Raw genomic sequence first — 22,618 nt, 5'->3', positions numbered from 1 at the left:
TAATGTAATAATGAATAGAGGACAACCCAGCTTGACAGGAACAATGTTGTTGTCGTTCATATTGTTGGCTTTTGTCTCAATCGTCGGGGGATGTGGTAGAAGGGTCAACTGAGCTCAATCTGTGCTGATTGAGTGAACAATATTGAATGTTAGTGCTTTCTCAATGACCACATGGTGTAAGCAATGAGAATTTAACAGAATAAGAAAACACTGACCTGCCGGTGGCGGAGGAGGAAAGGTCATCAACCAATGTTTCTGTACAAAATTTCACTACAATCCATCATATGGACCAAAGTAGTGGACTGACCAACATTTCCATCCACAGAGCCATGGGAGCCTAAAAATGAAAATATTATAGAGCACAGTTCTTATCAGACTTAGATCTGTCCTGCCACTGATGCCCCTTCTGCTCTGGATAAATCATTTTGGATAACACGTTAGGAAAAGGCTTGTATAAGTTATAAGGTTTATTGTCTTTTTAATGCAAGCAAACAAAAAAAATTTTTGAGAGCATATTTATCACACTGCAATAAAAAGTTTGTAATTAAAAATAAACAGGCCTTTTTTTGTGTCACAGAAAAGTTCTGATTGCTAATATGTCCTCTTTGAAGACAAAATATTTTCCTTGCGAGTCAGAAGTAGAGATCCAGTAGATCTCTGGAAACATTCCAGAGATCCAGAGATCCTGTGATCATAAGAAACATATATCCCTGTCCCTGTGTCCGAAATCACCCACTACTCACTATGGTGGACTATATAGTGAGAGTTATTATACCCTATATAGTCCACTCAATGTATCCCAGAATGCATTTTGAAAAGTAGTGTACAACCGATAGTCACTAACCAAGCCATATATACCATCATGCATTCCGCTAATAGAAAAAACTGATTGGCCGACGGCAATTACGTAATTAACGGCGCTGAAATAACGATCGGGGTAGTGTCCGAAAGAGTTTTAACAATGCGAGTGAGCTCACTATTTAATGCTCTACATACAACTCTCTACATAGGGGGTAGGGAGTAGTGAATGAGTGGGGATTTCGGACACAGCCATAGTCACACCTCAGGGTCAGAGGTTACCCTCTTAAAGTGACAGAGCCTAACATGAGAACACTTGTAGGAAAGCTGCTATTCACATTTTAACTCAAACCCAGTGGTTATATACATAAACAGTATATAGAATTTTATGCATATGCTCCTTGCCAGGGGGCGCCACTGGGGTGGCCACCCATTTTCTTAGGGTGGCCGTGGCCCCCCCCCGACCCCCCCTTGGTGGCGCCATTGCTGATAGAAGGCAGCTATTGATCAGCTGGTTGTTTTTAAACCTCACTGTATAAGTTTCACAATACCTGTGTATTTGCCTGAGAAGACCTCAGAGTTTGAAACATTGCAATAAATGATACTGCCTAGGGGGATTCATAACTACGCAGTGTGCAGGTCATTCTTAAATTTTCACTCTAAGGCCTTTCATTCAGCACTATGCCTACAGGTTTGTTGGATGTGCACATGTTCTTGTGTGTTTGAACTAGAATTACAGTATATCAGAATGTGAAATTTAACATTTCCAGTCAGTATAAAAGACAAAAGGAGTGGAAATTTATAAATACAATTTATTGCAATGTAAACCATGTGTTATTTTTAAAATATTCACAAATGTGGACATGTAGTAAACACATTTATTCAAATAAATAGACTGGGCCATAGAGTGGTAGGGAGAAAGGGGGATAAAGGTGGGCGTGTTACTTTTTTAATAACCATTTTGAACATAAATAAACAATATTAACCATGACGGTCAGCTATGTTTAGGAGCAAAAAAAGGGTCATAAAAGCCAAATTCAAAAGCTGTGAAACTGCCAACTGAAAGCAGTTCACTGCATTTGGAGGTGGCCTTTAAGGCAATTACCTACTTTACTTAAAAACATAATTATGCTAGTTGTGAAATGAATTAGATTTTTCTAATATAGCCCAGGGCTGCCATGTCAGATGCAACGGTTCTCAATCATGGCATCATTTAAGCTACAAACAAATACAGCCATAACACTGTTCACTGATGGGCACCAGCCTTCCACCAACACTTTGGGTCACAAATGAAAACAGGATCTTCATGCCAGGGTGCTGGAGGTAAAGCCGGTGCAGGTCCTCCATCATGTTGACCAGCTTCACAATGCTGACCTCCCCCGTGCAGCTGCTGCCACAGTGGATGATGAGGACATCCAGTGCTGCACTTCTTCGCAGGGAGGGGAAAAGAAAGGGAGAAGCCAGTCAGACCAAGAGACATCCGGCAGGGTGAAGATGCTTCCTAAGCTCTCTGCAGCTCTCTGGCTCTCATGCTGCACATAGCTGTCACCAATGATCTAGAGTGCAACTATGGGAGGAAAATAAATGAGTATAATAAATGCTTCTATGTCACATCTAAAGGAGAAAACATAACAAGGCAGCAACACCTCAAAATATCTAGATAACAGTCTATATTTCCAATGAAATATCAGTGGTCTAAAGTCTAGTTTATGCTGTGTGACCATAAACTCCATTTACCACAGTCACAGAAAACTAGTTCTGCTAGATATCATGTACAATGCGTTAAACATGAGCAGCTAAAATTTACCTAGCTAGTCATGTCTGATGCACTACCAGTCAAGCTTCATGCTAAGACGGCTAATGTTAGCTAACTATTATACATACCCACCAATAGAATCTCTTATTTTCACCATTCTTGGAGTAGTATCTAGCTGCAGTACCGGAGGCTGCCGTTTCAGGACCGCAATCCTAGGACCGGAACTGCATTTCTACGACCCTAGTTTACTTTGATACTGCCAGCTAGCTGGCTGGCTAGCTAGCTAGCTATGTTACTCTTGACACCCCCCTGAAGCCAATTACACTTACCACAACCATCACAGAGTGTGTGCCTAAACTTAGGTTATTGATTATGTGCATGTCGACCGGTTAACCCTACAGCTGTGCTAGCAGCCAGGGTTAACCTCCTTCACGTTGCTGTGCATTACCACCACCACTCCACTAGATGGCATTGTCACGAAAGAACTACAGTCCTAGAACTGTGGTCCCAGGATTGCGGGGGTCCTGAAACTGCAGCCTCCGGTACTGCAGCTACATAATATTGCATTTTTGACTTGCAAAACTTTTCAAATTGCAAAACTTTCTCACTTGAAAAATGCTTTAACCTGCAAAACTTGCAAGGAAAACTTTTTGCCTTGAAATCAAAGAGGACATATAAGCAATTAAAACTTTTTTGTGACACAAAAAAAGTCCTGTTTATTTTTGTCATTGCAGTGCGATAAAAATGCTCTCAAAACATTGCTTCTTTTAAAAAGACACAAAAATACCTCAAGTGACTTGAAAAACATGTGTAGTACAATGACAATTGCACAAGAGAGCAGCACTGGATTACAACTGAACACTACACATGGGAATATGACAAAAAATAACCTTTGTTGTAGTTCTGAGTCTGTGATAATTGTGTTTTGATAGATAGCTTGTGTCATATAATGTAAGAAATTTAAGTAGTCTACTCAAATAATGAAATTTCACCAGAACGTATCTCAGCAGTTATTGAACACAATGGAATCGATGTTTATAATTTTGTTGTTATTGTTTTAAGACACAGAGAGCTTCTCCTCAGTGTTCTGTGATGACTCGACTCAGGAGAGGAGGCTGCTAGTGTGTCGATCTTCCTCAGATTGGATGAAACTGGTTTCACTTCCCTCTGAACTCAGTAACCATGGCAACCGATAGGCATCACTGCTGAACCATGACAACAGATGGTTTTCAGGACTAAAGATAAAAAGTAGTAACAGGCACAGTTTTCCTCTTATGTATTTTCTTTATTCTTTAATTAAATATTTCACATATAGTGAAGACTGTAAGGCTTTTATTGTTTTAACTGTCTTAAATATTTCCTGTCTCAAGCAAAAACCTCCTACATGAAGATGGTATGTTTGTCCATTTCATGTACCTAAGAATCAACAATGAAATATTGAAATGACAATGTTAACTACTGAACTACTTTTTCTGTCACGATTGTGGTGTGGAGGCAGGTTGGAGGACCCAAACGCAGGACACAGAGCGGAGCAGGTATAGTTCAATGAAGGGTTTTAATATAACCAAAAGCGAGCACACTTACAGGTGAGTGGCTGAATAACAGAAATCCAAAAGTACAGGGAGACAAGACAAGAAGGCTGGTTACAGGCAGGCAGAGAGTACACACACAACAGACTGGGGGATAACATGAACAATGACCATGCAAAGACAAGACAGAAACACCAGGTATATATACACAGGGACTAACGAGCAGGGCGGGAGCAACACAGGTGAAAGACATGAGGCTAACGAGGCACAGGTAGGGAGAGAGAGAGAGAGAGAGAGAGAGAGAGAGAGAGAGCGCAGGGGAAAACAGAGACAGACATGCAGAGGGATCACTGGGGTAACAGACATGACAAGGGTTACCCAACACTAGACGAAAGACAAGACAGACCCCCAAAACCCAACAGACCAAAATAACACTAACTAAACACAAAAGTGCAACACAAGGATGGCCAACCGGCAGAGCGTGACATTTTCAAACAAACAAAAAACAAAAAACAACATGTCCCAGTGAACACATCACATTTTAAATATCAGACACAAAATGTGAGTATTGATCCATTGCTAGACAGAATCATCAGAGTAATCCAAGTTCCTGCTGGAGTCAGTCAGAGCATTTCCATAGAGAGTCACTTTGCATCAGCAGCACCATGCTCCAGTGCTCTGGGAGAGTTTATAGTCCTGAGAGTTGAACACTGGATGACTGACAGCTGTCCTTCATGACAACAGAAGCCACAGAAATCCTCCTCATCAAAAACATGACTTTGATCTGCGTCCTCATCTGGACTCTCCTCTGCTGCTGCTTCACAGGTAAAGTCCAGAGAATCAAACTCCTCTCCTCTATGAACATCGTCCCTCTGAAATGAAGCCCACAAAACCATGACGCTGCTTTATGTTTTGTCTCTGTATCCTCAGAGTCCAGAGGCCAGGTCACAGTGACTCAGCCTGGAGCAGTGAGCTCTGCTCTGGGAGGCTCTGTCTCCATCAGATGTAGGACCAGTCAGGATGTTATGTTTGGAGCAACTACCACCTTTTAGCCTGGTACCAACAGAGAGATGGAGAAACTCCTAAACTCCTCATTTACTATGCTAGCACTCGAGCATCAGGGATTCCAGGTCGTTTTACAGGCAGTGGATCAAACTCTGACTTCACTCTGACCATCAGTGGAGTCCAGACTGAAGATGCAGCAGTTTACTACTGTCAGAGTCAACACTATATCAACAGTCAGCATGTGTTCACACAGTGAAAAAGCGTCGTACAAAAACCTCCCTCAGTCAGACTGAACAGAAACTGAACTGACTGCTGCAGCTGGAAGCTACTGCAGAGACTGATACACTTCACTGAGGACACACACACACACACACACACACACACATATCATTGACCTTGATTAAACAAAACAAGGTCAATGATAAAATATATTGTTGAATAATAAATTAGTTTCTCCATCACAACATCTCACCATCCATTCATATCTTAATGTGCCATTCTCTTGTCTTATTTGCCAAGTCATCCAAAGGAGCCACCCTGGGACCGTTAAGAAGAAAAGTCTCTGTCATGACCTTTTACCTCAGTCTCAGGCACAGATCAGCATCAGAAAATCTCATAATCAAAATGGCTCACATTTACATGTATATAATTTAATTATAACTGCATATACTTTTTATGAAATATATGCAATAACACATGTTCTTTTACATGCACCTCAAAACTATAGACTGTAAATAAAAAGCTCAAAACCAGACAAGTGAATCGAGATCAAAAGTTCATTCTTAATGGGACTATATGTAAGTTTTTCAATGAAATTAATCCAGCTTCCATTGCCTTATTGTCAATGGGCGCAAAACTCAGTTAGAAACGAAGCACAAGCCTGTTTTCTCTCCTGGTTGCATCAGACACTATTCTGCTTGTAATGTGGGGACACCGGGTAAGATTCAGCTCTGTTCGCGCTCCTGAGCCTCTTTCATACTACAGCAACAACACGGCAGTTAAAGACATGCATTCCACTAACACCATAAAACCACCGACTCACAGTAAGGATACAAAACAACAATAAAGGCTTATGTGCTGAAGGCCATCAGACCAAACAGGTTCAGATGATGTTTATCATAATGGTGACACCTCTTTGTTTTGAGTTAAAACAGGCAGAGTACGAGGGAGGAAACTGTGGTGAGGTTAGTTTATCTGCAGTCTTGGATAAATGAGTCTCCTGTAGTAGGACAATGTCTGCTTGCACATTATTTAGATTAAAACAATTTAATCTTTTCCCTTGAACCAACTCCGCGAACATTCCAAGAGGTGAGCTTAAGTGTGGTCATCATTCAACTAAGCTTGATTTATACTCCTGCCTAGGATCTATGTGCGAAGCTACCCGTAGGCTACGCACGTACCATGCATTTATACTTGTGCATCTCTTGTCCGTCTCTTTCACGAATTGTATACGTGTGGCTGGTGTAGCCTTTTCAAATGATATCGACCGAATGGATCACATTCTGATAGTGAAACGAGTCATTTCGCTCGGGTTCTGATGGTCAAATATATTGATCCACGAGTTACAGCCACTGTTTTGGCCGCTAGTAAAAGTTACTTCAAAGCACAGGACACTTTCTATCGGCTCTGAGGTATTGTGAGGCTGCCGACAAATCACAGTGCTTACGGTTTGCGTTACCTCGATGTGTGGTTACATTTTTGAAGAAGTGCACGTCAGGCTATGGCGTAGGTGACAGTGTAGGGTAGGGGGCTACGCAGAGGCTACGCCATCAATTCGTTGCAGAAGTATAAATTATACTTAAGGGATGTAGTGTAGGCTAGTGTGTGTTGTATCCTTGCGTGTGGTGTGTGTGTTGTATGCGCCTGTATGTGTGCATGTTGTATGCACCTGTGTGTGCTAGCGATGTGCCGAATTAAACAGCATGAAAATAGCGCGGCTGATCAACGTGTAAATGGAGGAGAAAGAGCACCATTAACAAAAGAAAGAAACAGTGAAACAAAAACAGAGGAAAACCCACAAAACATTATCAGACAGTCTAGTCAGATAACCACAGTGTTGAGACGTGAACTGTATTTTATAACTAGGCCTATTAACCTGCCATCTGTCACGGAGAAATTAACTGAGAAGGAAAGAGGTAAAAAATTATTGCATAGTGATAAAGCTCACCCGTTGCTGGATTTGGTTCTTAGTGGAAAAAACGGAGTGGTGTCTCTGTCGCGGTACAGCTGGCCATCAAACGTAAAGTTTATTCATCATCTGCAATAAGCTTCTTTCTTATCAGGAACAGGATCTCCTGGGGAAACCGGTTGTTCATGCTGCAGTTGGTTCCTCTCAGCTCCCTGCCGCGGCCTTTAACCAGTTCCTTCTGCTTGAAGTGTTCAAACTTCGCGACCATGGGCCTGGGTTCTCCCAGGCGGTGCACTCGATCAAAGGCAAGCGTCCGGGAGCTTCAGATGATTTTGAATGAAGCTCCTTTGGGGCTTCATCCGCCTTCTCCGGGACAGGCCCGCTGTAAGGAATTTTGGACAGGGGGACAACATTTTCCAAACTGGGCCCCTCATCAACACCCAATCCAGCACCACCTCGACCAACTTCTTAGTTCTAAAACAAACACGGGCAATTTCATAGAAGCTCTTGGCCATTAGCCTTAGTGACACAGATGGAGTCCCTAACAATCATTTCCAAATTCAGTGTTATAGACTCATCCAGGCCATGCTCACATATAGGCTGGAGCCTATCCCAGCTGACATTGGGCGAAAAGCGGGGTACACCCTGGACAGGTCGCCAGTCCATCGCAGGGCCCTTTACTCACCTCAATGATATTAAATAATTTTAGTTCAGTTAGAAACTCCTGCACTTTAGCTCATGTGTTTCAGCAGGTTTCTGCTGATGTTCAAATTTTTCTGAACATTCAGAATATCCCCTACATATCTGTGTTCTCTGACAGGTCCAGAAAAAAAGTCATAATATTACAACAATAATGTCATCATGTATGAGAATTAATAATATACTTTAACAGTCTACCTGCCCTATACTCTGCTGTGCATACACCTGCGATGTTGCGCTGCTGAACGTCTGCAGACACAGAACCGTTTGGGACTGTACTACCAGATGATAGGAGGAGGTAAACGAAACTAACTGAAACTAACTGAAAACACTTTTGTTCAGGCAGAAATCTCACCACAAATCCACACAAATGTTCACTTTAGCACCTCAGATAAAGAGCAGCTCACAGTCCCAAACAGAGGAGACCTGCGCCTCAGATTTTAGATGTTTTTTTTGGAAAACTCTTTCAGTTATTTACTGTGACTCACAGCGCGATATCAAATCGCATCAGCTGTGAGTTCACTAGCCCGACTCGTTATTATAAGTTATACATTTGTTTTTCACCGCGTAAGAAAATGGATGTGTACCGTGAGAAAGTATGAAAATTGTCAACTGCGTGAGTCTAACTCTGGATGCCTGAGAGTTGGTAACTCTGGTGTTACATTATTTAAAGGTTAAGCAAGCTAAAGTTTTGCTAGTCTGCCTGTTAGCTCCTCACCTTCACCTGTCAGACATACATGGTGCTTCTGAACACAGTTTTGGCCAGAGATTTGGCCATTGCCTCCCTATGCTTTTATTTTTCTCTGTTTGTTTTGGCAGCTCTTTTGTGGGCCCCTGACAGGCTGCAGTGTTCGCTTAAAGTGAGGGGTGGGGGTGGGGGGGGGCGGTTATCAGATGACAAGTTTGAAATATGTTTTAATGACAACAATAAATTTATTTTTCATGTAATACATCTAAAAAGTTTTGTTATTTATAAAAGACCGTTAGTAAAGTGTCTAACTTGATCACATTTAAGGGTTAACCATAGACCTTTGCATGGGCCCCAAGGCCTCGGGCCGGGGTCATCTGTACCCTTTGACCCCCCCCTGACGGCGGGCCTGCTCCGTGATGCCCAAAATTACCAGATTATCCCGCATACTACGAGCCTGGAGATTGATGATCGCTCCTCTAATGTTTTTATTTTCCGCCGAGAGCCACATCATTCCCTCCGTGAGGGATTTAACCAAACCTTGGCGGACCTTGTTTTCTGCCACGAGCTCAACCATCCGTTTCTGGCTGAACTCAAGGGATTCCTGCAGACCCTGTAACTCTTTCTGAAGTACTTCCACCAGAGTTAATCGGGCATCAAAGCTAGACGATTTCTTGTCTATTGAATCCAGGATTTCTGTGAAATCTGCACCTTGTGAGGAGACTGCTTCCAGTGATGCTCCAGGTGAATCTTCAGTGTAGTTTCTCTTTGATTTCCCCATGGCCACTCGGTGAAAACACTCATCAATGTAAACTTCAAGGTCCTCCAAACACTCGTCTTCGAGGTCCTCCAGAGCAATTTGACTGTTAATATTTGTTGGCTTAAATTGGCGGATTGTTTGTTTTCATGAAATGTTTGTTTATCTGCGCGCTGCCATGTTTGAATTGCACCAAGTCTCACGAGATTACACAAATGCTGACCGTGTCAATATGTAAATATGTAGGGCAATGCTATATACATATCTACTGTAGATGAGTTGAAAAGTAGATAAGTTACTAGTGGTAGCAACATTTTAACATTTGTTTAGTTTTTTAAAATAGAATATTTATTTCTATGTAAAGAAGAAGCCCGTTTCAACACTTTCTGCCAATCACACACTTCATAACATAAAGTATTACCTCATTTACATTTAAATATGTATTAAATTACCTTTGCTACCAAACAAAAAAGAACAATAAGTTTAATAAAGCTGGTGTCCCTAAAGCTTTAAGGAATCCACAAAGGATGAATACATGCCTTTTAACTTAGCTTAATTAAACATTTCGGGGTTATTATGGAACTTTTAACACAGCATGATCTGTTCTTTTTTTAAAGATATTTTTGGGAATTTGTAGCCTGTATTTTCAATAGAACAGTGAAACCCAGGTTGCTGCAGTAAGGACTCAGCCTTATAAATGGGGAAAGTGCTCTACCAAGTGAGCCAGCCGCTCCCCTGAACTGTTACTTTCACAATAACATAAATGAAAACAAGTATTGTGATGAACTGATTTTAATTGTGTAGAAATAATCAAAATTACATCAAGGAAAATAAACTTGCAATTGAAAAACACAATTAGAGAGTGACTGAGGGGAAAGTAGAGACACAGAGAGAGGGTGTTACAGATTTCAGAGAACAGTAGCAGAGTCCCAGTGAGGTCAGGACTGGGAACACTGGTCTCTCCTCAGTGTCTCTGAGACCAGAGCCTGGGAGCCCTGGGTGGCCTCACAGGTCACAGAGCCCACCTTCCTCCACTGGTCTGCAGGGAGCCTCAGGGTGCTGCTCCAGCTGTAGCGGCCGTCCTTCTCCAGCACCCCGGGGCTCCTGCTCTCCTCCCAGCTGCTGCTGCTGCTGCTGCCGTCCACCTTCCAGGCCAGACTCCAGTCTGAGGGGAAGCCCTTGTTGGCCAGGCACATGAGCGTGGCCTTCCCCTGCTGCAGCTCCTCACTGGAGGGGGGCAGCACCGTCAGGGTGGGACGGACATCACCTAGGAGACACCAATCAGCTTAGAGGACACCTTTGCTGTGTGAGAGCTGATTTTCTCCTTTAAGGAGTTTCTGTCAGATGTTTTTTCTGCTCCACCAGTCACTCACTCACACATTGTTTCACTTCCCTTTAAGAAGCCTCTCATGCAAATCAGCACAGAGAGAATCATCATACAGAACGACCTGAAATATATTAAACTACACTGGAAATAAAATAACAAACTTTCTTATCAAGATCATCAAAAAACTTGACTGTACAATAATTTATTCAGTGGAAACCAAAACAGAAATGATCTGACAACAATCAGATGTTCTTCATCTGGATTTCAAAGTGTTTCTTCACTTACATTAACATCTATAATGATGAGTTGAACCACTAGATACAGTTTAAACGTCGTTACTTTTCAAGTGCAAATTCAGTCACACAGGTATCACTGCTCAGCTGTATCACTTCACTTACTGACAGATACACTGACCACTGTGTTGAAAGTAGTGCCAGTTGTCCTTTCACTATTAATATGGAAATACTGTATTCTTTTTCCAAATTCATATCAATAACTCATATTTATCTTTACTTCAATTTTACATGAAGAAAGTGAATTATATTTAATCACAACAACAGCCATTATTGTGGAGAGCATTTTAAAATTAACTAATCTAAGCATTTTTCATTAAGATTAAAGTTTTATATTTTCTCCACTTCAAGTTGATTACATTTCATTTTGACAGGACTGTGTGAGGAACAGTTTAGTTAAGCTGCTCTGAGTTAGCCTCCATGGTAAAGGAAGAGAAATAAAAACATGAAAAATAAAAGTTTCATAATTAAAACAAGATATATTTATCTGCCTTAAACATTGAAAAGTTGAATTTAAAGCAGGACTTGATAATATTGTATTTAGTATTTGAGCAGAAACTTACTTCCAACATCCAGTCTGGTTCCTCCACCAAAAGTCCACCACAGTGATACAAACTCATTGAGCCGCCGTACAAAAACCTCTCACTGTAGAGAGACACGGCTCTCTGACTTTGTCAGACTGAACTAAAGCTACAAGCCCTCAAGATGCAACTTTACCATTAAGGTTGGAAATAATGATTTCTGCTGTGGCTTAATATTGTATATTTACTATTTATATAATGAGTTGGTAAATTTCTATTACTAAAGTGAACTTTGTTTCTTAGTGCAAATAATTTTAATAAACTTTATACATTAATATGGAAAGTCAAACAGTTTTCTGGCATGCTGATTATAAACGTTGAAAAATAGCTATTGAAATAAAAGTTTTGTTAAAGGTTTGACTTACTTCCAACATCCAGTCTGGTTCCTCCACCGAACGTGTACCACGGTGATACAAACTCATTGAGCCGCCGTACAAAAACCTCTCACTGCAGAGAGACACGGCTCTCTGACTTTGACACAAACAAACTCACCAAAAATAGTTTCTGTTTGTAACATTTTATCAGCTGACATGTGAAAATATGACTGTTTTAATTTAACATGTTAATTTTAGGGCTGGGCACGTTAACGTATTATTATCGCATTAAAGCATTCATGAATTAACAGCGACAGTTTTTAAAAATTATTATTTTGAAAGTCCGTTGCTCACTGGCTCTGAATACACATAGGCCTACAATCAAACCATGGGTCACAGGAGAGGTGGGATGTTGATCAGCCTGCAAAATAACCCAAACAAGCAGCGGAGAGGCTTCGGCAGGTTCTCAGGTGAACAGACAGGGAGACAGCTCTCTGCGAGTGAACGGCCGGCGCTCTATGGATAGTAACCATGGCAACGGCCTCTGTGCGCTACACAGCCGCAGCCTTTAACTTAAATTAAAATTATACACAGGCTAACTTTACCTGATAGGCCTGCATTTAGTTTTGCGGGGATGCTCTGCCATGTGAATTCCCTCCTGTTGATGTCCTGATAACTATTTAGATTCTGGAAACTCACAAACAGCGAGGATCAGTCTCTCTTCCAATGATTGTGCTGCGCGTCTCGTACAAAAAGTTCAAGACAACTCAACTTTGGCAGCAGGCGGGCGTGTGCGTGAGGCGAGCACGACCACGACAGTTTCACGGGAACGCCAGTACACCTTGTGCTCGACCACTTCACCTCACTGTAACAGGGACACTTTCTACTGAACATAGACTGTTTCTATGTTCCCAATCCCAAGAAAACTGGACTCTGATGGTAACTTGTTTCAACAAGCTAGATAAAAGGTAATTCCCTGGCAGTGGTAAATAGCTGTGGTTTAATATTTGATTTGATCACATTAATGTTTAAGTTGAGATTTAAATAAATATTTTATTGCTGCTGTGTAAAGGGATTACTGCTGGTAAAAAGCTCTTTGCAAACCACATGTTATTGCATTTTTGTGTATGTAGCAGTACATTTAAATCAAGCAATACACTACTTTAGAATTCATTATTCAATTTTCAGTTTTCAAGAAAATCATATTAAAAAATTTAATCGTTGCCCAGCACTAATTTATTTTAAATTAAATTTACATTTTTTCTCTATCACTTAACTGAAATAACTCAGAACATATTTTAAACAAAATAATTAACCAAAATCATATAAAAGAGGTTTTTTAAAAATCTTATCAATGGATAAATTGATTGATCCATTGATAAACAGCATCATCAGAGTAATCCAAGGCCCTGCTGGAGTCAGTCAGAGCATTTCCATAGAGAGCCACTTTGCATCAGCAGCACCATGCTCCAGTGCTCTGGGAGAGTTTATAGTCCTGAGAGTTGAACACTGGATGACTGACAGCTGTCCTTCATGACAACAGAAGCCACAGAAATCCTCCTCATCAAAAACATGACTTTGATCTGCGTCCTCATCTGGACTCTCCTCTGCTGCTGCTTCACAGGTAAAGTCCAGAGAATCAAACTCCTCTCCTCTATGAACATCCGTCCCTCTGAAATGAAGCCCACAAAACCATGACGCTGCTTTATGTTTTTGTCTCTGTATCCTCAGAGTCCAGAGGCCAGGTCACAGTGACTCAGCCTGGAGCAGTGAGCTCTGCTCTGGGAGGCTCCGTCTCCATCAAATGTAGGACCAGTCAGGATGTTTTGGGTGGGAGCTATTTAGCCTGGTACCAACAGAGAGATGGAGAAACTCCTAAACTCCTCATTTACACTGCTAGCACTCGAGTATCAGGGATTCCAGATCGTTTTACAGGCAGTGGAACAAACTCTGACTTCACTCTGACCATCAGTGGAGTCCAGACTGAAGATGCAGCAGTTTACTACTGTCAGAGTTTTCACTATATCAACAGTCAGTATGTGTTCACACAGTGAAAAAGCGTCGTACAAAAACCTCCCTCAGTCAGACTGAACGGAAACTGAACTGACTGCTGCAGCTGGAAGCTACTGCAGAGACTGATACACTTCACTGAGGACACACACACACACACACACACACATACTGTACAGACACAATTTCATCTACCAGATTTACCATTTCACCTTAATTGTTTAACCACCAATAAACATTTAGCAAAACAAGTTCAATGACAAAAAATGATGATGTGGAAATCAAATTACTTTCTCCATCACAGCTTCTCCACATCCATTCATATCCTATTGTAATCCCATGTTCATATCTCTGTTCGTATTTCCAATAAATTAAAAAGATCCAATCTGGGACATTTAATTAAAAAAAGGTTTTGTTATGACCTTCGACCTCAGCTTTATACTGAATAACAGAAATCACAACAAAAATGTGAAGACACAGATCAGCATCAGAAAAATGTCATGATCAAAACATGGCTTTAATTGTATAAACCTACGTTAACAAAAGATCAATATGAATTGGACCCAGGACAACAAAACATAGGTGACCTACTTACAGTCATTTACAACCGCTAACATTATTTTGTTCAATCTATAGTTACATTTTCAATACTCTAAACACAAATAGGCCAATATTGGCATATTCACACCATACCATTAACCAGAGATGGGGACTCAAGTTAGAGACTCGGACTCGCGGGTGCATTAATGCATTTACCACCACTTTGTTGCTCTGTTGGTTGGCCTTCATCACAATCTTTTTGAAAATGTGGGTGCGTACAGGTCACTCCAGCCTGTAGCAGTGAACAAAAAGAAAACATGTTTAATATTTCCAAGCGCTTCTTTTTTTTTAGTAAATATTATTTCACACAACAAATCAAATCAAACTTTGTGTTCACTATAGCTATAGACTCTCATTCAATTTGCACCTCAGACATGAGGTCACAGTTTAATGTTTTAACCAGTGTATTCAAATTCCAACTTATGGGCCTGTTGTCAGTCAGCCAACTCCGGGCGGACTTGCATCCCCAAATCCATCCGTTTCCAAATCACTTTGCTTCGCCATGTGTATATGTCCCCCTTGGTACTGCTAAGATCAGAGAAGGAGAAAAAGAAACAAAACAACAGCGCAGCACTCCTTGTCCAGATGTTTAAATAATTCTCTCTCTCTTTTTTTTTCACTGTCCCTGTTCCATAAATAATTAAAAATTGTTGCATCCTGTCCATCAGAACTGTGTACTGTGCAGTGTAATGAGTCTATGTGCATGTATCCAAAGGTCTCTTAGTGTGTGTGTATGTGTGTGTCCATCCTCACTCACAGCGGCGTGTGTGTGTGTGTGTGTGTGACATGGGGGTCACCAGAGATGGGGACTCGAGTTAGAGACTTAAGTCGCACACACAGTGACTTCAGACTCGATTGAAGACTCGTCCTTGCATTGCACATTATGGTTGTGCTCTGTAAGTTAAAAACAGGTTACAGCTTTATTGTTGACCTTGTAACTTAACAGTTTTATTTAGTTAACTTTACACTGGGTTTGAGAGTCAACAGGGTTTGTTGACTTACAGTAGTTTATAAGCTTATAATAAGTCATTAATTGTAGATGCATTGTACATTAGGCTACATGTTTGTGCTCTGTAAGTTAAAAACAGATTACAGGCTTATTGTTGATTATGCAACGTCACAGTTTTATTTTGTTAACGTTACACTGGGTTTAAGAGTCTGGGGAGTGTTTTGACTTACTTGCTCTGTAAATGAAAAACAGGTTACAGTTACAGAATTCCTTATGGCCATGCAGTTTTATTAGCAACCTGGATTGAACGCAGCAGGTGATACAACATTCATCATAACCACGAGAGACTTGAGACTTGACTTGGACTCTAGATCAAAGACTTGTGAGCATCTCTGCCATTAACACACTTCATGTTGTTTCTACAGAATATGCAGTAAATTAAACCATTTCTTAAATGATATGTTTTTCTTTAGGTACAAGCTTACCCAATAACAAAACTATGGGTGTTTTTTGTGTTATTTACAAATGCTAGCACACAACATGTCAGAAATGAAGATATCATTTCCAAAACCTTAAATAATGTATAAAGCCTCTACTTCTGCTACAATAGCAGCTCAAAATCTATATTGAAACAGCTGATAAGCATTTCTGAATAAACTTTTTTTTTTTGTAATTTAGGTAAAATAGATCATCTAATTAATTCCAATCTCAACCAGAGATATAGACAGGTGTTGAAATTCTTTCAGTATTATACACAATTCAGTAAAAAGGAGAATTTCTGCTGAGATGAGTTTATCCAATGTGGATACAGAACAACACTGAAGAGGAGAGAAAGAAAAAAACCAGGACAGGCATTTTTTCCCCCTATCCACTCTGTGCTTTTTTTGTTTCTGTGTAATTGTGTATTTACACTGTTACAGCTCCTCCCCCTTCCTGATCCTTCTGCAGGAGAAGCCTGAGCTGGGCAATCACCTGTGCAGCTCTACCTTCAGAGCTTATTTAGCCTGGACTGATTAGTCTTTTATTCTGTTTCCTCCTAGGCCGGCGTCTTATCAGGTTTGTCCTGTGTTTTTTTTTTTTTGGTTTATCCTGACAACACACACACACACACACATCTCACTCATCCATTCACTGCCGACACAACTGATAGTCATACTTTGCCACACCACATATTTTTGATGATTATTTGACTTTTCTGTTACTTTTACAATAAATCATCTCTTTAGCATGCGGACCTGTTGTCTCTCACCTCCTTTTTGTCACGGGCTAAGAGCTGGTTTGTGACAACATTTACAATTACTCATTTGGCAGACCCTTTTATCTAAAGCGTTTTACATTTGAGAAACGACATACAAGCATCAATTAAGAATAGATACAGTAAGAGATCTACAACTGACAATAAATACTAGGTAAATACCTAGGGAAAGAAGTAAGAGTCAACAATAGTGCAATCAATCCAAGAGAATTGTAAGGAGATAGAAGAAGATGAAGAGCACAGGGAGTGCATGTTAGAGGTGTTATAAGAGGAAGTGTTCTCTGAAGAGATGAGTTTTCAAGAGCTTCTTGAAGTTAGAGATGGACTCCCCTGTTCTAATGGCATGTGGTAGCTTGTTTCACAATCGTGGTGTCAGAGATGAGAACAGCCGGGACTGTGATTGCTTTGTGTATAGAGAAGGCAGAGCGAGACGGCGTACGCTGGAGGAGCGAAGTGGCCAAAAAGGAATGTCAAAGTATTTGACAGTATTTTTACACATTTTGAACCAAAAGCCAAATAGGTTGGATTATTTGTTGATCACTGGCTGTAATTTCATAGAAGAAGATGAAAACATACTTTATTAATCCCACAAGGGGAAACTCAATGTTTTCACTATGTTATCAATGTTAGTATTTTACATACAGGTCATAAATATTAGGGCTTAGCACCTCTCCAGCTACCAGTTCACACTCCGTGTCTGTGATCTGAGCTGGACTTAAACCGGCGACCCTCCAATTTCCAGCCAAGTCATTTTGGACTGAGCTGCTGCCGCCCTTTTTGTATTTTATGTTGCTTATCATGCTTTTGCTTTTGTAATTCTGTCACTTAAATCTTTTTCCTACTCTACATTCTATAAAGCAAAGATGACACTTTAAAAATGCACATTTTGACCCTCAAGCCAAAAATGTAGGGTGGTTTACAGGAAAAGGAAACTCAATTACAAAAAACAATGGATTTCACACAGTCTACTGTATGCATTTAGAGCCAAAACATGAAAGTAATGCAGTTTTTGTAATGCCATCAACTGTTTGTATTTAGAAGGTTATTGTGCTATGACTGATTGATCTATTCCTCTTGGAAAGAAAATGTGCTAGTGTTTTGTTAGAATGATTTGATTTTGAGTCTGGTTTGCTTTGTTTTGATAGTCTGTGTATGTAGAGAATGTTTTTTTGGCATTTGAAAGAACAAAATGTGATTTTGAGCAGAAAATATAAAATTTGGCTAATTCTGTGAGGTAGGTGTGTTACTGTGTTAACAGTTAATAGAGTATCTTAAGTTCAGGTTAATGCTTGTTAGTATTGAGAAAAACTGTAAGTGATGGCACCACATGACAAGTCAGAGGATCACCAACGTTATTACAATTCATCCAGAGGGGGACATGAATGTGTGTACAATATTTCAAGACAACCCATCAAATAGTTGTTGAGACATTTCACTAAAATGATAAATGTGAACCTCATGTGGAGCTGCACTGTAATTGTCATACAGCATCTAGGAACCACAAAAGTCTTTACTAAATTAGTGATACTACAGCCTATATAACAGAATCAGACAACTTTGACCTGAAAGACCTGAACTTTGGACCAAAGTAGTGGACTTACCAGCCGATTAACAGACCAACATTGCCGTCCATGGAGCCATGGGAAGCCTAAAAATGTAAAGTACCCTAGAGCACAGTTCTTATCATACTTCTGTCTGTCCTGCCTCAGTGTCACTGATGCCCTTTGTGCTCTGGATAAATCACTCGCAACACACAGACACATCAGCAAAAAGCCTGCATAAGTTACTTGAGAACTTGTGTGGTACCATAACAATTCCACAAGAGAGCAGCATTGGGTTACAACTACACATGGGAATATGACAATAAAATAACCATTGTTGTAGTTCTAAATCTGTGATAAGTCTGTTTTGACAGATAGTTTGTGTCATACAATGTAAAAAAAAATAAGTAATGAAATTATAAAATCCTACTTATCTGACAGTGAGACAAGAATGCAATATATTTCAGCAGTTATTCTTGTAACAATACATGTGAACACAATGCAATTGATGCTTATTATTATGTTTTTTTATATTGTTTTAAGACACAGAGAGCTTCTCCAGAGTGTTCTGCGATGACTCGACCCACTGCAAAGAGAGCAATAATAAAGTTTAAATGAGGTAAACTAAACTCCATCCTGTTGATTGCAGCAGAAGAGGCTGCAAGTTTCTGTTGGTCTTCGTCAGATTGGATGAAACTGGTTTCACTTCCCTCTCTGAAATCAGTTACCAAAAAAACAGACGGGCATCACTGCTGAACCATGACAACAGACGGTTTTCAATACTAAAGATAAAAAGTTAAAACAGGCACACTTTTATTCAGGTGTATATATTTTTTTAATTAAATATTTCCCATATGGAGAAGATTGCGAGGCTTTATTTGTTTCAACTAGAATAAATAGTTCTTGTCTCAATCAAAAATGACAATCATAAATGATAATGTGTTCATGTAAGCTGGAATCATCACTGAACAGTCGGGCTTCATTTCTGAAACATTCAAATGAACAAGGATAACTACTAAACTACTCTTTCAAACTGATAAAACAACAACATCAACAACTAAAACATGTCCAATGGCTTTAAAATCCTTACTCTGGGAAGAAGATTGAATCCTGTGCACATTAAACACTGAATCAAAAGAAATTGGCAAAGTTCTTGAGCCCGAATATAACAATTTAATTGGAGTGGATTGCAGTCTGGTTAACGACACTGAAGACTAAAAGGACTGCTGTGAATACATCATATTTCAAATATCAGACATAATATGTGATTGATGTGTGTATTGATCCAATACTGGCTTTCCCATTACTTTACTATTCAGCTCTCACGCATTCATAATCAATACTTTGTTGAACGTATTGATCCATTAATTAATAAACAGCATCATCAGAGAAATTCAAGTCCCTGTTGAAGTCAGTCAGAGCATTTCCATAGAGAGCCACTTTGCATCAGCAGCACCATGCTCCAGTGCTCTGGGAGAGTTTATAGTCCTGAGAGTTGAACACTGGATGACTGACAGCTGTCCTTCATGACAACAGAAGCCACAGAAATCCTCCTCATCAAAAACATGACTTTGATCTGCGTCCTCATCTGGACTCTCCTCTGCTGCTGCTTCACAGGTAAAGTCCAGAGAATCAAACTCCTCTCCTCTATGAACATCTGTCCCTCTGAAATGAAGCCCACAAAACCATGACGCTGCTTTATGTTTTTGCCTCTGTATCCTCAGAGTCCAGAGGCCAGGTCACAGTGACTCAGCCTGGAGCAGTGAGCTCTGCTCTGGGAGGCTCCGTCTCCATCAAATGTAGGACTAGTCAGGATGTTCAATTTTGGAGCAACAACCACCTTTTAGCCTGGTACCAACAGAGAGATGGAGAAACTCCTAAACTCCTCATTTACGCTGCTAGCACTCGAGCATCAGGGATTCCAGGTCGTTTTACAGGCAGTGGATCAAACTCTGACTTCACTCTGACCATCAGTGGAGTTCAGACTGAAGATGCAGCAGTTTACTACTGTCAGAGTTATCATGCTATAAACAGTCAAGCTGTGTTCACACAGTGAAAAAGCGTCGTACAAAAACCTCCCTCAGTCAGACTGAACAGAAACTGAACTGACTGCTGCAGCTGACTGACACACTTCACTGAGGACACACACACATACACACACACACGTCATCTATGAGGTTCAAGATTTCACAACTTTTGCTTTAACCACCAATAAACATGTAGGAAAATTTTTTTACAAAAAATATGAAATCAGATTACTTTCTCCATCACAGCTTCTCACCATCCATTCAGATCTTTTTATGATCCCACTGTCTTTTCTGATTTGCCAAATAAGTAGCCAGTCTGAAAAGGCAGATGAGGAAAGTCTTGTTCATGACCTTTGACCTCAGCCTCATACGGGATTAAAGCAATTTCAACGATATACATTTAATTGAAAATATGAAGACACAGATTGGTATCAGAAACATTCAGGATCAGAGACTGTCCAATCAAAACCAGTACATCCCTGAAAGCACAAAATAATATTTTAAATACATAAACTTCAATCATAAAAATTCTAAAGAAAGAAGTAACCTTCTTGATATAACTATATCCACATATACTAAACAATATGGAATAACACATTTTCTCCAACATGCAAATCAAAACTCCACAAATACACTGAGACTAAATTTTATTCTTAACCTTGGAAACAGCAAAACAAACTCATCCTCATCATCAACAACATCCATCCACTAACTGTTGTGGAGCTTTCAATCACATCACATGATCTTCCTCAGCAGATGGAGTCACCCGGTTTTCATTTAAATGTAGATTTTTAAATTCACATTCCTCTGAGCATTTTTAGGACTTCATGTCCACGTTGGCTTCAAAGTTAAAATATTCCATGACAGCTGGATGAACTCCATCTGCTGAGGAAGATCATGTCATAAAAACAGTAATGTAACTGATGATGACTTCCATGTTTTCTGGTTGGAGTTTCTTGAGGAAGCTCTCTGAGATCGTCGGCCTCAGCATCCCCTCAAACACCCAACACTACTTTACTTAAAGAACTTTCCATATTACAGACACCTAAAGATGTCAAACCTACATTGATATTAATGTCAGTAATAATTGTTTCAAATATCATATTACCAAATTACATGTAGAAGTTACTAAAAATGACGTGTTTTCAGTATCGTCTACATGTAAATATGTAAATATGTAGATCAACGCTCTCAGCACTGAGGAGGAAACACCATGATATGTTGAGGACAGCTACAGCTCACTGACTCTGTGTGTTTGCATATGTGTCCTGCCTCTCTGCTCCCAGCCGTTAAGAGGCCAGTGTTGATCAGTGGCTGTCCAGGCCTTTCAGAGCCACTGACACGCCGGCAGCACAATGATGATGTCACTGATTCTACTGCTGGCCACCCTGGGGCTCCTTGTTCAGGGTGAGACTCTCTTCTGAAAACTTTGCTTCAGGATGCAACCAGGTTCACCACAATGATGTTCTGCTGTGATGGAGAAACACTGAAACAAGCAGCATTTACCTTCTTCCATCTGTTCTCCATGTTAAAGAAACGAGACTCTTCTGTTTGGATGTTGATCATCTTTCTCCAAACTGGATTTGTCTCAATAACCCTTCTCCTCTTTTTCATGTTTTCCAGGTTCATCAGGAGAAATCATCCTGACTCAGTCTCCTGGATCTCAGTCTGTTGTTCCAGGACAGACTGTCTCTCTCAGATGTAAAGCCAGTACAAGTGTTAGTTATGAGGTAGACTGTTACCTTCAGAAACCTGGAGAATCTCCTAAACTCTTGATTTATCATGCTACAAACCGTCAGTCTGGAGTTTCAGATCGTTTCAGTGGGAGTCAGTCTGGAACTGACTTCACTTTGACCATCAGAGGAGTCCAGACTGAAGACGCAGGAGTTTATTACTGTCACCAGGGTGGTCACAGCTTCCCATTCACACAGTGATACAACGTCGTACAAAAACTTCCCTCAGCTGGAGAGGAACTGATCTGAATCACCAGCTGCACAGAAACCATAACACTAGATATTTCAAAAACATAACCATACTGTAATGTAATGTATGTAAATGTACTTTAATTAGAATGAAACTCATGGAGTTAAAAGTTGTAAAGTTACATTTTACTGAAACACACTGAGAGGTTACAATAATAAGAAATGTCATTTTGTAAGTTTTCCTTTGTTTTAGGTGAGTATTTTATTTAAATTCAATGCACCTCCATGTTGATTTGTAAAATGTGAAATCACTTTCATATTTTGTTAATTTGATATATTCTGTGTTGTTGTTTTTTTGCTAATGAGTCTTCTCATCATAAAGCCTAAAATATTTTTTGTTTAAACTTTGGTAGATGAATTGACAGGACTGAGTATATTG

At 40.1% G+C, this 22,618-nt stretch overlaps 1 pseudogene and 4 gene segments (V, D, J or C); 4 read left to right on the top strand and 1 right to left on the bottom strand.

The window, feature by feature from the left end:
* Window positions 1–4,856: 4,856 nt before the first annotated feature.
* Window positions 4,857–5,381, top strand: LOC119907314 (annotated as a pseudogene).
* Window positions 5,382–10,136: 4,755 nt separating this feature from the next.
* Window positions 10,137–12,408, bottom strand: LOC119907625. The segment is given in 3 exon segments: window positions 10,137–10,627; window positions 11,927–11,978; window positions 12,352–12,408. Coding segments are annotated over 3 exon segments (438 nt in total).
* Window positions 12,409–13,447: 1,039 nt separating this feature from the next.
* On the top strand, window positions 13,448–13,917 carry LOC119907313 (the record flags this gene model as incomplete). The annotated part of the segment is given in 2 exon segments: window positions 13,448–13,499; window positions 13,607–13,917. Coding segments are annotated over 2 exon segments (363 nt in total), but the record flags the coding sequence as incomplete, so codon positions are not given.
* Window positions 13,918–19,795: 5,878 nt separating this feature from the next.
* Window positions 19,796–20,300, top strand: LOC119907310. The segment is given in 2 exon segments: window positions 19,796–19,847; window positions 19,955–20,300. Coding segments are annotated over 2 exon segments (384 nt in total).
* A 1,307-nt stretch (window positions 20,301–21,607) lies between these two features.
* On the top strand, window positions 21,608–22,617 carry LOC119907311. The segment is given in 2 exon segments: window positions 21,608–21,664; window positions 21,881–22,617. Coding segments are annotated over 2 exon segments (363 nt in total).
* Window position 22,618: the final 1 nt, after the last annotated feature.

The sequence above is a fragment of the Micropterus salmoides genome, unplaced genomic scaffold, assembly GCF_014851395.1.
Source record: "Micropterus salmoides isolate LMB-PRFRI ecotype aquatic unplaced genomic scaffold, ASM1485139v1 Ms_hic_scaffold_17, whole genome shotgun sequence".
Lineage (NCBI taxonomy): Eukaryota > Metazoa > Chordata > Actinopteri > Centrarchiformes > Centrarchidae > Micropterus > Micropterus salmoides.
Note: the sequence above shows the minus strand (reverse complement) of the source record. Positions and strands in the feature narration are given on the sequence as shown.